The sequence below is a fragment of the Zea mays genome, chromosome 1 (assembly GCF_902167145.1).
Source record: "Zea mays cultivar B73 chromosome 1, Zm-B73-REFERENCE-NAM-5.0, whole genome shotgun sequence".
Lineage (NCBI taxonomy): Eukaryota > Viridiplantae > Streptophyta > Magnoliopsida > Poales > Poaceae > Zea > Zea mays.
The window spans coordinates 180,905,098-180,918,238 of NC_050096.1; the positions used below are offsets into that span (position 1 = coordinate 180,905,098).

At 48.0% G+C, this 13,141-nt stretch overlaps 2 protein-coding genes and 1 long non-coding RNA gene across 3 annotated transcripts; 2 read left to right on the forward strand and 1 right to left on the reverse strand.

Annotated features, from left to right (window-relative positions):
* Positions 1-1,694: 1,694 nt before the first annotated feature.
* On the forward strand, positions 1,695-7,250 carry LOC541942 (uncharacterized). The gene is made up of 13 exons (NM_001319775.1): positions 1,695-1,730; positions 3,106-3,459; positions 3,550-3,637; positions 4,310-4,437; positions 4,514-4,705; positions 4,803-5,005; positions 5,091-5,254; positions 5,371-5,451; positions 5,537-5,703; positions 5,779-5,884; positions 5,993-6,243; positions 6,341-6,542; positions 6,644-7,250. Exons 2-13 carry the CDS (start codon positions 3,110-3,112, stop codon positions 7,010-7,012), a joined length of 2,301 nt encoding a protein of 766 aa, NP_001306704.1. The 5' UTR covers positions 1,695-1,730; positions 3,106-3,109; the 3' UTR covers positions 7,013-7,250.
* A 142-nt stretch (positions 7,251-7,392) lies between these two features.
* On the reverse strand, positions 7,393-9,270 carry LOC100383840 (HSP20-like chaperones superfamily protein). Its single transcript, NM_001176471.1, has one exon. The coding sequence runs from the start codon at positions 9,225-9,227 to the stop codon at positions 7,506-7,508; it is 1,722 nt and encodes a 573-aa protein (NP_001169942.1). The 5' UTR covers positions 9,228-9,270; the 3' UTR covers positions 7,393-7,505.
* Positions 9,271-11,252: 1,982 nt separating this feature from the next.
* LOC103640632 (uncharacterized) lies at positions 11,253-12,875 on the forward strand. The gene is made up of 3 exons (XR_559788.3): positions 11,253-11,664; positions 11,758-12,336; positions 12,415-12,875. It is a non-coding gene; the product is annotated as an uncharacterized lncRNA (long non-coding RNA).
* Positions 12,876-13,141: the final 266 nt, after the last annotated feature.

Below are 13,141 nucleotides of genomic sequence, written 5' to 3' on the forward strand. Positions count from 1 at the left end.
TCTTTTTCGAAACAAATAAAAAGGAAAAAAAGAGAACCCAGAAAAAAGAACCATTTAGAATAGCCAAACAGATTATATTTGTTGAGAAATGCAAAATGATATGGAGATGATCCTCATTATCTATTTTGGCCAATTGTATCATTTCCTTGATTTACTAACCTCTATAAGAAACACAGACATGAATAAAAAAGGAATTGTTCGAATAGTATCCACAAATATTACTGAAAACATTGTTAAAATACTTCTACGAGAGAGTTTTATTGAAAGTGTTCGAAAACCTTCCCAACCACGATTTTTTATTCTATTTTGTTATTTCGCATAGAAATAACAAATTCTAACGATACTAAAAAACAGTGGGTTCCATCGTTTTTATGGTTCCCTTTTAAACGGCGAGACTCCTGATGTCTATGAAGGAGTGTGGTTCGTTCGACAAATTCCTACCTCTATCCGAGGTGTTTGGGTTTTGCAAAATTCGACTAATTCACCTGACATTATTTCACCAAGACCTATAATACGAAATAACTTAATATTGGAATAAATCACTCATTATAGCAATTAATAAATGGAAAGAATTTGGCATTAGTTCATGAGAAATTCTGTATGGATAGGGATAAAGGAAGGAAAGAATAAATAAAGATCCTTTTTGTATCGTGTTCCATATCTTTTGTCATACTCTTCTTTCCGCGGGAGGTGTATACTTAAAAAAAAGAATAAAGGGTTAATTCATTCTTGATAGCCATTTCCTTAACCTACATGCCTTCTTGATACGAATTCCATTATTATAAAGAAAATCATGCATGTATTTTTAGTCCCTTGGATCCAAACAAACTTTAGATTATACTAACCATGTAATATTTTAGATGTGCCATGTTTGTAAGCTAGGGCCCAACCATTTAATGTTTTAGATGTGCTCTGTTTGTAAGCTAGACCCCAACCATGTAATGTTTTAGAAGTGCTATGTTTGTAAGCCAGAATCCACGTGAAACACAAGACTGAAAAACACAAGAACAAGAAATACACATGAATAAAACTGAAATTATGCACGAATAAGAGAGATAAAAAAACACACATGATCGTTGTGGGATTGCCCCCTTTGAATGTAGGAAAAGCAAAGAAAAAAATAGGATCCCTATATACCAAATTACTACAACATTCTTTGGTATGCAAGAAATTGATAGCAAGAAAAATATAGGAAACTATTATTTGTGTTTGATTTTATAGTAAAAACTTCCACTCAAAGCCGAGCATCTAAGCATAGGAAACTATCATCGTTTCTTATATTCCCCACGGTTCATCTAAGCATCTTTCTCTATATTTTTCGTTTTTTATTCTATTATATATATACATCCCTATCCAATTCATGCATTTTTCTACCTTCTATTTTTTTCGAACGAGAAATTATGATTCAGGACAGTGCAGAAAAAGAGAATACGGTTAAAGCCGAGCGTTGAAGAGTAAAACTTCCCCCACAAATAATTACTCAACCCCGACGAGAGAAAAAAAAAACACTTTTCATAAAAAAACAGTGTGCCAGCAGATGGGTCCCACCCCACTCCACCCATCAGATCTCACCAACCACCTCACCACACCCCACCCCACCCCCAAAACCACACGAACCCAGAGAGTGGATTATAAATAAGCCCTCCCAAACCCCTTCCATTTCCCGTGCTCCTCTCCTCCTCCTCACCTATCATCGCCGCTGCGCCGTCTCCTCCGCTCCCGTCGTCCGGGTAAGCAACCGCGCGCGGCGCCCCCCTCTCGTTCATATCGTTTCGCGCTTGGTGTTGTGGGGATCCGTGTGTACGTGCGTGGCCGATGCTCTGCTTCCGTCCGCCCCCCGGCCCCCGCCCGATCGGCCTGGCGACGCTGCCGGGATCAGCGTCTGACTGGCCCGCCCATTTTTCTCCTTATCCGGTTGGCCTGGCTAGGTCCGGGTTCGATTATTGGACTAGAGCATCGTCGATCTGGTGATGCGGGTGGGCTGGTTTTGGCCCCCGAGCAGAGCTCTGGATCTGAGCTCTGCTCGGTCCGATGGATCTCGGTCCGATGGATCTGTTGGGAGTGGACAAACTGCTTCGCTCTCGCTTGGCACGCGACCACGCGTTGAGATCTGATAGTTATGTTCCAATCGGCCGCTGGTGAGGTTCTGCCGGGGTTTAGTTTAGTTTGGATCTGAGGGGGGTTTAGTTCAGTTTAGTTTTGGATCTGAGGTGTGTTTGATTTTAGTTTAGACCATGTTGACTTCTGTGACGACGACTAGTACTGGCTTCGCTTTGCGGATCATTATTATTTCAGCTGCTCCGTGCGCGCGGCTCTGTCGAGATCCAACACATTTTTTTTGTTATTATTAATAGTCTATACGAAGTGGTAGCTTGTGCTGGCACCCAGCGCATCAAGCGTCTGTCGTTTGACTGGCTGGCTGCGCTTCCGCATGGTTGGACTTGCCAGATCTTTCTGATTCGGAGGCCGGAATATGCCGTCAGCCACTGCGTGTGAGTGCAGTGTGGAGTGGCATGCGCCGTGCTGATGTCCTGGATCCACCCACTGGTAACCAATTATTATTGGTTAGGTAAAGTGTATCTAGTTGGCCAGCACCCACCCCTCGGGACTGGGCCCCACTTTCTGTTGGTGTGCCCCTTACCTAACTGACCTACCTACTAGGATGAACCTATTTTATTCCTTGATTGAAGCTTTAACTTTTACTAGATGTAGAATCCGATGCATAAGGGTCAGGAGCTTTGTTAGATATACTACTAAATTTATCATAGTATAGTGGTATAGTGCGCACAATGCTGTCTTTGTCGGATTATCAGCAATATACGAGTATGAACATGGAGTTCATAGTTATTATTTTGATTGGCAAAACGTAATCAAAACGTTTACCGTATAAAGTGACTCTTAATTTGGTATTGTTAACGAGACATTTTTTTATATATTATTATGTGGTCGTGACACAGATTCCTGATCTCTGTTGCAAGATCCCGTTTTCAATACTCCCTTCTTTCAGCATGACCTTAATCATATCGTTCTCATCAATAAACATCTGTATTCCTTGTTACAATAGTTGACATGGTATTTCTGACTGTAATTCTATTTATGGCACAGAAAGATGGCGTCCCACATTGTTGGATACCCTCGCATGGGCCCCAAGAGGGAGCTCAAGTTTGCACTTGAGTCTTTCTGGGATGGGAAGAGCACCGCTGAGGATCTGGAGAAGGTTGCTACCGACCTCAGGGCCAGTATCTGGAAGCAGATGGCTGATGCTGGGATCAAGTACATCCCCAGCAACACTTTCTCGTACTATGACCAGGTCCTTGACACCACTGCCATGCTCGGCGCTGTCCCCGAACGTTACTCATGGACTGGAGGAGAGATTGGATTTGACACCTACTTCTCCATGGCCAGGGGCAACGCCACTGTTCCTGCTATGGAGATGACCAAGTGGTTTGACACCAACTAGTGAGTCCTTTGCCTGCTACCAATGGTAATTTTAGTTTGAGCTTTTGTATTTAATATTTTTTGCTGACAAACTTTGTTCTACTTTTACAGCCACTTTATTGTCCCTGAATTGGGCCCAAACACCAAGTTCTCCTATGCTTCTCACAAGGCTGTTAACGAATATAAGGAGGCTAAGGCGGTATGATACACTCATTATATTTCTGTTGTCTCAGTTTAATGTGTCAGCCTACTGTCCTAATGTTAATTTCCTACTTGTGTACTTGATTTTCTGATGGTTACTAATATATTCCTATTTTTATTGACATTATAATTACCCAATAAGGTCATTCCATAGTTTAGCATGCATTCAGCTAATTGAACCTCAAGTATCGTTCGTTTTTAATCCTGCTCTTAATTAGCAATTTTGTATTAACCCAGAAACTGGGATATACATCCAGATACCTACTTTCTGTAACATTTTGGAATCTTGTTATTGTGGTATTGTCAGATCAAATTGATTGCAAACAGTCTTGGTACTTTTGAGCTTTCTACCTAATTGTTTGAATTTCAGTGTTGGCACATTGAACAAAAATGACCTTCATGGAAACAACAATTTCAGGCTACAGTATGAATGTTTCCTGAGTTGTATTGTGCCTCTGACAAGCTGGTCTTGTCTTGCTTTTGTTGTTTTGTTTTTGCTGAAAAGGATTCCCAGTTTAGTGTATTTTCCTATGCCATAAGCAGAGGTGCATACAGAGTGGCATTACTATAATTTGGACTCTCATTATTTATTTTGTGTTGTTTAGTCTGAAATATAAAAACATGTGTTTTTTTGCTTGTATGGCTTATAAGGTGTTGTTGCTTCTTGCAGCTCGGTGTTGATACCGTGCCAGTACTTGTTGGACCAGTCTCGTACCTGTTGCTCTCAAAGCCTGCCAAGGGTGTGGAGAAGGGATTCCCTCTTCTTTCCCTTCTTAGCAGCATCCTCCCAGTCTACAAGTAAGATTATAAAGAAGTTATTGGCTGCTCTGGCCCTCGAATCTTCAGTTGATAATTTGATGCTTGATGATTGTAGGGAGGTCATTGCTGAGTTGAAGGCAGCTGGGGCTTCATGGATTCAGTTTGATGAGCCCACTCTTGTCCTCGACCTTGATTCTGACAAATTGGCTGCATTCTCTGCTGCATACGCAGAACTTGAATCTGTACTTTCTGGATTGAATGTGCTTGTTGAGACTTACTTTGCTGATGTTCCTGCTGAGTCCTACAAGTATGTTATTTATGTCGCTAGCTCACCCTTTTCTCAGCCATTGCTCCTCCTAGACCCTTTTGTGATGACATCATACTTGCTGTTCTTTTGAATGCAGGACCCTAACATCCCTGAGCAGTGTGACTGCTTATGGTTTTGATCTTGTCCGTGGAACCCAAACTCTTGGGCTTGTCACGAGTGCTGGTTTCCCTGCTGGAAAGTACCTCTTTGCTGGTGTTGTGGATGGACGCAACATCTGGGCTGATGATCTTGCTACATCTCTCAGCACTCTCCAGTCTCTTGAGGCTGTTGTTGGGAAGGGTAATCATGCTTGCACTTATTGTCTGTCATAAAATTGGATTTAGTTACAGCTGGCAATATCTGATAATGCCTACCATCTGTTCAGACAAGCTTGTCGTATCAACTTCCTGCTCGCTCATGCACACCGCTGTGGATCTTGTGAACGAGACTAAGCTTGACAGCGAGATTAAGTCTTGGCTTGCTTTTGCTGCCCAGAAGGTTGTTGAGGTTGATGCTCTTGCTAAGGCATTGGCTGGTCAAAAGGATGAGGTATGGCTGTGTAGTTCTCATTTTCTGATTCTTAACTAGTCCTTTGCGTTTCTTTTTTCCCTTCATACATTTTCCCTTCATACAAACTTATTCATTCTTGCAAATTTCATGTACAGGCTTACTTCGCAGCAAATGCTGCTGCTCAGGCCTCGAGGAAATCCTCACCCCGTGTGACCAATGAAGAAGTCCAGAAGGCTGTAAGTACCTTGCCTGAGGCTTAAAAGCTAACACATGCTAGTCCAGTTTTGATGTGTACCAGCCTCTTTCTACATACTGTTACAGGCTGCTGCTCTCAAGGGCTCTGACCACCGCCGTGGGACCAACGTTAGTGCTAGATTGGATGCCCAGCAGAAGAAGCTTAACCTCCCCATCCTTCCCACCACTACAATCGGTTCGTTCCCACAAACCGTTGAGCTCAGGAGGGTCCGCCGTGAGTACAAGGCAAAAAAGTGAGTTGTCATTTAATACCTAGCTTCACTTGTCTGTATTTTGGCTGGTTTTCTTATTGGAGATTCACATCGCAGGATCTCTGAGGAGGAATACGTCACTGCCATCAAGGAGGAAATCAACAAGGTCGTTAAGCTTCAAGAAGAGCTTGACATTGATGTGCTTGTGCATGGCGAGCCTGAGGTCAGTGCTCTTGAATCCATTCTGCTGGTTTTTGATGTCTAAGAAGATAAACCCCCATACCATGAGTGTAGTCGCATTTAATTGACTTTATTGGCCTATGTTCTACAGAGAAACGATATGGTTGAGTACTTCGGTGAGCAGCTCTCCGGTTTTGCGTTCACTGCCAATGGCTGGGTGCAGTCTTATGGGTCAAGGTGCGTCAAGCCTCCGATCATCTACGGTGACGTGAGCCGCCCCAACCCCATGACCGTTTTCTGGTCGAAGACGGCACAGAGCATGACGTCTCGCCCAATGAAGGGGATGCTGACTGGCCCAGTCACAATCCTCAACTGGTCCTTCGTCCGGAATGACCAGCCGAGGTCAGTAACTAGAGCAAGAACGGTTTGATTTCTGGTGCTCAGAGCACCGTTTTCTTCTTCCGTTTTTGGTACTGACGTTGCTCCTCCCATCTTCCAGGTTTGAGACTTGCTACCAGATCGCTCTTGCGATCAAGAAGGAAGTCGAGGATCTTGAGGCTGGTGGTATTCAGGTTATCCAAATCGACGAGGCTGCACTGAGAGAAGGGCTGCCGCTCCGCAAGGCTGAGCATGCATTCTACTTGGACTGGGCTGTCCACTCCTTCAGAATTACCAACTGCGAGATCCAGGACACCACCCAGGTCATTCTCTTGAACTGTGCGCTGTGGAGCCCTTGCCAGTGTGGGAGAGGTTCACACCAACATTTCTTTGGCACTCCAAACTGATTTCCTTCTGTTGGCAGATCCACACCCACATGTGCTACTCCAACTTCAACGACATCATCCACTCGATCATCGACATGGACGCGGACGTGATCACCATTGAGAACTCGCGGTCCGACGAGAAGCTGCTCTCCGTGTTCCGCGAGGGCGTCAAGTACGGCGCGGGCATCGGCCCCGGTGTCTACGACATCCACTCCCCCAGGATCCCGTCGGCTGAGGAGATCGCCGACCGCATCGACAAGATGCTGGCGGTGCTGGACACCAACATCCTCTGGGTGAACCCCGACTGCGGCCTCAAGACCCGCAAGTACACGGAGGTCAAGCCCGCCCTGACCAACATGGTCTCCGCCGCTAAGCTCATCCGCACCCAGCTCGCCAGCGCCAAGTGAGCACCTTTTTTTTGCCTTTTTCGTTTCCGAGGAGGGCGTCGTCGATGCCAATTTGTTTCCAATAAACAGGGCTGTGCCCGCCGTTCTGTTGTACTCCGTCTGTGGTTAGGTTAGTAGTTTTCTTGATCTCGCCCCCACGCGGTACCTGTTTTACTACTCTCTGTTTGGTGGTTTCTGAGGAAGTTGCCCGTGTACTTGTATCGTAAAAACCGAGTGGGACATCTGCATCGTTTCATCTGCCACCACTCCCCCGAGGTGTGCTGTTTCACGGCTCAAAGAAAGATGTCGTATCGGCAAGCTAAATGCTCCACTGTGTGCAACTATATACACTTGCATTGCCAGGTTTTTTCTTCTTCCAGTTGGTTGCATTCAGATGGTTTGTGGTAGATCAGCAGGGTACTCTGTTTTGTTACATATTTAGCTTTGGCCATTGACATGGTGTACAACAGACGTTTAGTTAAAACACCACATAGTTACAAGCGACACACACTGTTCATTGCAAGGTGCGCCATACGGCCGCGATGACCCCAGCGAGCACGGCCACCGCCGCCGCAGCGTTCACCAGCAGCTGCCGCGCCGGCTCCGGCCTCACGGTCTCCGTCGTCTGAGCGTGACTCGGCACCGCTGGCGATGCCCCAGCTTGGCTGTCCTTCTTGGGTCGCTTCTCATCCCTAGCGGCTTTGTCCACCACCTTCGTGCCTCTCGCTCCACCGCCTAGCTCTTCCGCCCGTTTCGTGGCGTTGGTCTCTTGCGGTTGCGGTTGCTTCTGCCTCTTCTTCGGCTGTTCCTCTGCACCATGAGGCGGCGCCGGCGCCGGAGAAGGAGGCGAGACAGGGACCGGCGGCTGCCACGACCACGGGGGAGGAGTCTTCGGCCCAGGAGCAGCACCCGGCGTCTGGTGTGGCGGTGGCGATTGTTTCCGTTCCTCGGTGCCGGCCTCTGTCAGCTCTTCAGCGGCAGGTGGTGCTGGGGCCGGCGGGGATGGAGGCCGACGCGACGGTGGCTTAGGATAAGTACGTGGCGGCTGTGGCGGGGACGGAGAGCGACGCGGTGGTGGCGGCGGGGACGGAAGCCGACGCGACGGTGGCTTAGGATAAGTACGTGGCGGCTGTGGCGGGGACGGAGAGCGACGCGGTGGTGGCGGCGGGGACGGAAGCCGACGCGACGGTGGCTTAGGATAAGTACGTGGCGGCTGTGGCGGGGACGGAGAGCGACGCGACGGTGGCGGCGGGGACGGAGAGCGACGCGACGGTGGCTTAGGATAAGTACGGGGCGGCTGTGGCGGGGACGGAGACCGACGCGGTGGTGGCTGCGGGGACGGAGGCCGACGCGACGGTGACTTAGGATAAGTACGGGGCGGCTGTGGCGGGGACGGAGACCGACGCGGTGGTGGCGGCGGGGACGGAGGCCGACGCGACGGTGGCTTATGATAAGTACGGGGCGGCTGTGGCGGGGACGGAGAGCGACGCGGTGGTGGCGGCGGGGACGGAAGCCGACGCGACGGTGGCTTAGTATAAGTACGTGGCGGCTGCTGGGACGGAGAGCGACGCGACGGTGGCGGCTGGGACGGAGGCCGACGCGACGGTGGCTTAGGATAAGTACGGGGTGGCTGTGGCGGGGACGGAGACCGACGCGGTGGGGACGGAGACCGATGCGGCGGTGGCTTAGGGTAAGTACGTGGTTGTGGTGGCGGCGGTTCAGGAGCAGGAATGGAAGGTTCTGGGCGCGATGGGTGCCGACGTGGTTGAGGTGGTAGAGGAGGCGCCTGCGTTGGCGATGGGTTCTGGCGTGTCAGCGGCGGCGGTTCAGGAGCAGGAACGGACGGCTCTGGCGGCGATGGACGCCGGCGTGGTTGTTGTTGTGGAGGAGGAGGAGGTGGCGACGGCGACGGAGTCGGCGAGTGCGACAGCGCGGCGACGATGGGGAGCGTGATGATGAGCTTCTCGCCCTCGAACCTGGCGCGGACGCCGTCGGAGTCGCAGTTGTCGGGGAGGCGGAGGTCCTTCTTGAACCTGGCCCACCGGCCGCCCCTGGCGGGTCGCTCGCCGGTGGCGCGCAGCACGCCGTGGTTGTCCACCTGCACCCTCACCTGGTCCTTGCGGAACCCCGGCAGCGCGATCTCCACCACGTCCTGCTCCTCCCCTGCCAGCTTCCACTCCACCTCCGGGTCGAAGTCCTCGAACACCCGCGCCGCCGCGCGCTGCCGCCGGTCCATGCCTGCCTATTTCCTCGCCGCCGGAGACCGAAGCTGCTCGCCCTTCGCGGCGGGCGTGCACGGACAGCGACCCCGCCTCGACGTGTATTTATGGTATCCGGCGGCGTAGCGTGCCATGTATTGCTGCCGTGTCCGAGCCATGGAATGCAAGGATGGGTTGCTTGGTGAGGACAGCAGGAAGCAGCCGGCTGACATGGAGTGCGAGGTGTGGGTTGGGTCACCTCCGTCCTTGGGCCTAGGACATGGTTCCTTTCTTGCCTGTGCTGTGCTGGCTGGCCTCCACGGCTCCATTCCATCGAGCTGCTACTGTAGTGGTCTAGTGGAGTGCTAAGACTGACCGCAACGCTCCCCCCTCCCCTGTCCCCTCCCCTTGCATGCGGCACGTAGGGGGCACTCTATGGCCGCAGCGGTGCCCTCTACAGCGCCCCCTACGTGTCGGTCCCCTTCTCCCCCCCTCAGATCTAGTGTGTCACTGTTCATCACCCTAAACACTGTGCTGTGGGTCCACGAGTAATTGTTAGTAGATAAAAAATTGATAGTTGATATAGAAAATGATATTTTATAGTGGTAGTGGGGTATAGGGGGAGTATTTAGGGGGAACCGCTGCGGGAGATGAAAAAATAGGGGGAAAAGTGATATAGGGGGAAAAATTTAGGGGTAACGGTTGCGGATAGCCTAAGACTGACCGCAACGCTGCCCCCTCCCCTGCCCCCTCCCCTTGCATGCGGCGCGTAGGGGGCACTCTGCGGCCGCAGCGGTGCCCCCTATAGCGCTCCCTACACGTCGGCCCCCCTTCTCTCTCCCCCTAGATCTAGCGCGTCACTGTTCATCCCCCTAAACACTGTGCTGTGGGTCCACGGATAATTGTTAGTAGATAAAAAATTGATAGTTGGTATAGAAAATAATATTTTATAGTGGTAGTGGGGTATAGGGGGAGTATTTAGGGGGAACCGCTGCGGGAGATGAAAAAATAGGGGGGAAAATAGGGGGGAAAAGTGATATAGGGGAGAAAATTTAGAGGTAACGGTTGCGGATAGCCTAAATGAATCTTCAGCCTAAGAGCAACTCTAAGAGGTGCCGCATATCAACGCGAATAGCGTTTTTAGCGTCCAAACTCCACCATTCTCGCTTCCAAGAGACTGCTATTTCTTTTCCCATTTTTTGGCTTCCCACAAAGGCAACGATGGATCCCGCATATATGCGCGAGCAAAACTCTCCCCAATCCTGCCGAGCGCTTGCAATCAAGTAGCTTCCCGCAAATTTTTTCCAGCTACGCGCAGTTTTGTTCGACGAAAGGTGGGTGGCGGCAGCAGATACATCATCGTCTTGGAGGAATACATTGTTGTTCTTCACTGGCGCGGCGCTGGCGGCTCAAGGCCAGTTGCTTCGGACGGTCAAGATATGGTGTTCGGCGGCACACGTATCCCCCAATTGCAGATGGTCGGGGTTGGAGTTCCCAGTGGCGGAGTTGAACCGCGAGGTGGAGGTCCACCACGACCACCGATGTTAGCTCGTTCTAGGGACGATTCGGATCCACTAGCAGCTTCGACGTTCAGATGCAGTGGCCATCTCTCTCCATCCATGGATTTCCAGGCGGCTGGTAATGAAATTGTCCCCTTCAATTTTTCTGCAGTGGTAGTCAGGGACGACAGATTGAAATCTGGCTGGTCCTGTTCGCTACACCTGCAATACCTCTGCTCGGCGATTTTTTTTTCAATTCTAGACGGAGGGTGTGGGTTAAGCTTGGCCTTCACCATGAGTCGTAGTCCTCCAGCTGTTGGTATACGTCTGGTCCTAGTACAAGGGGATGAAGCTTGGTACTGCACGTTTCTTGTATATGTATTTTTCAATTGGGAGTGGTTTCTGCAAAGTGATATTTAATTGCCTTGCTATTTAATTGCCTCATGAACTGGTAGTCTCTTGTGCCTAGTTTCTCAAGTAAAAGTTCTAAAAAATCGACAAGACTTTATATTCAGATTGATGGTTGATAGAAATGACAGCACTAGATATATTATTGCAGACAATGGGTATTTTTCCAGCCCGATGGTTGATGATACTAATCTTGAAGATTTGGATAATAATAACAATGCATACGCTGACCAGCAATCCCAATCAATGCAAGTCAATCGTGCAGTCCCCTCTACAAGACCAAACCATAAAAGATCAAAGAATTTTAGTGACCATGAAGATGAAGTTTTGGTTTCAGCGTGGTTGAATATTAGTTTGGATCCTGTGGTAGGCAAGGATAAAAAAGGTGGAAGGTATTGGTCTCGTATCTGTGATTATTTCCATGAACACAAGACTTGTTCATCAAAGCGTACCATAAATTCTCTTAATGCACCGGTGGGAGACCATACAAAAAAGTGTAAACAAGTTTTGTGGATGTCTTACACGTATTGAGTTAAGACGTTAGAGTGGCACTACAATGCAAGGCAAGGTACATACTACCTTTGCAAAACCATATCTTTGTTGACTAATTTATTTTTATATCTCACAAGTGAATACATCTTGGATGTGTGTGTGTATTTAGGTTGCAGAGGCATGTGCTTTATACAAGTCCGAGGATGAACATCAGAAATCATTTCAGTTCATGCATTGCTGGAATAAGCTAAGAACACAACCAAAATGGCTATGTAAAAGAAATGAAATGTATGCTGCTAAAATCTTGAACAAGAGACATAAGTTAAATTCAAATGGTGATGGTAGTGGATGGATTCCAAGTGAAATAGGAGAAGGTGAGGTTCAAGGTGTAGAGGATAATCAATTGACAAGGCCTATTGGAAAGAAACAATCTAAAGCAACACTGCTACAAGAGAAGAAGAAAAGTGTGACAATAACATTGGAAAATATGTGGTCACAAAAGCAAGAAACTGATATGGAGAAAGAGCTCAAAAAAGAGGAGAGGTTCAGTAAAGCCTTTGCACTTGAACAAGAGCGAGTTGCCAATGAAAAAGAACTTGTGGAGGTGAGGAAGCAGGAGGTTCAATTGCAGAAACAAAGAGACGAAGAGAGGATTATGACTATGGATCTTAGTGGATTGACAGAAGAGCAACAGACTTACTACATGAAGTTGCGGGCTAAGATTTTGGACCAACTTTCTGATGCTTAGGTAAAAAGGCATTGATTTTCAATTACTTATTACTTGTGACTGCAATTATAACTTACACAAATACCTATCTACTTGTAGGTTCCAGGTGCTCGAGTGTCAGCGCTACCAGTTTACTAGTCTCATATAGTTGTGTCCATGTCAGTGTTTTAGTTCATGTTTTGTCCAAACATGCGTAAGTTTGGTTTTTATCTCAAATAGTTGTGTCATTGCTTCCAGGGTATTTACTGTTTTAAGATCTGCTAGGTGTCCATGTTTGTCAAATCACAGGTGTCGTTGATACAAATCACTGTATAAGTGTTCAACCAACACTATGATTATATGGCTTGAAAAGCATTTCTGATCTCATAGTAATAGTACTTCAGTGCAAATTATTACAAGTAAAAAATATAGGGTACACATAATTAGTTGTAGAGATCTGGATGATGCTACCATATGTGTTCAATGAGGTCATCTTGAAGCTGAGTGTGAATACCTTTATCTTTTATTTTCTTGTAGTTGTGTATAAACTCCTCGAGTTCTGGTGTTTCTTCATGAGAAGTATTAACCTTGTCTCCCACCCCTTTGTAATTTATATTATGTTCATCATCTTGCTCATCCTCCACGATCATATTATGCATAATGACACATGCTCTCATGATTTGCCTGAGAGTGTCCTCATCCCAAAATCGAGCTAGACCCCTAACGATTGCGAATTGAGATTGTAAAACTCCAAATGCTCGTTCAACGTCCTTTCTACAGGCTTCTTGAGCAATAGCAAAATATTTCTTCTTGTTACCGTGTGGTTCTGGAATGGCCTTCACAAAAG

Excerpts from the sequence above, each read along its gene's own strand:
- LOC100383840 (NM_001176471.1), bottom strand. The coding sequence starts at position 9,227 with ATGGACCGGCGGCAGCGCGCGGCGGCGCGGGTGTTCGAGGACTTCGAC.
- LOC541942 (NM_001319775.1), top strand. The coding sequence starts at position 3,110 with ATGGCGTCCCACATTGTTGGATACCCTCGCATGGGCCCCAAGAGGGAG. Across the intron at positions 3,638-4,309 it reads AATATAAGGAGGCTAAGGCG|CTCGGTGTTGATACCGTGCC; the intron begins GTATGATACACT and ends TGCTTCTTGCAG. Across the intron at positions 6,543-6,643 it reads AGATCCAGGACACCACCCAG|ATCCACACCCACATGTGCTA; the intron begins GTCATTCTCTTG and ends TTCTGTTGGCAG.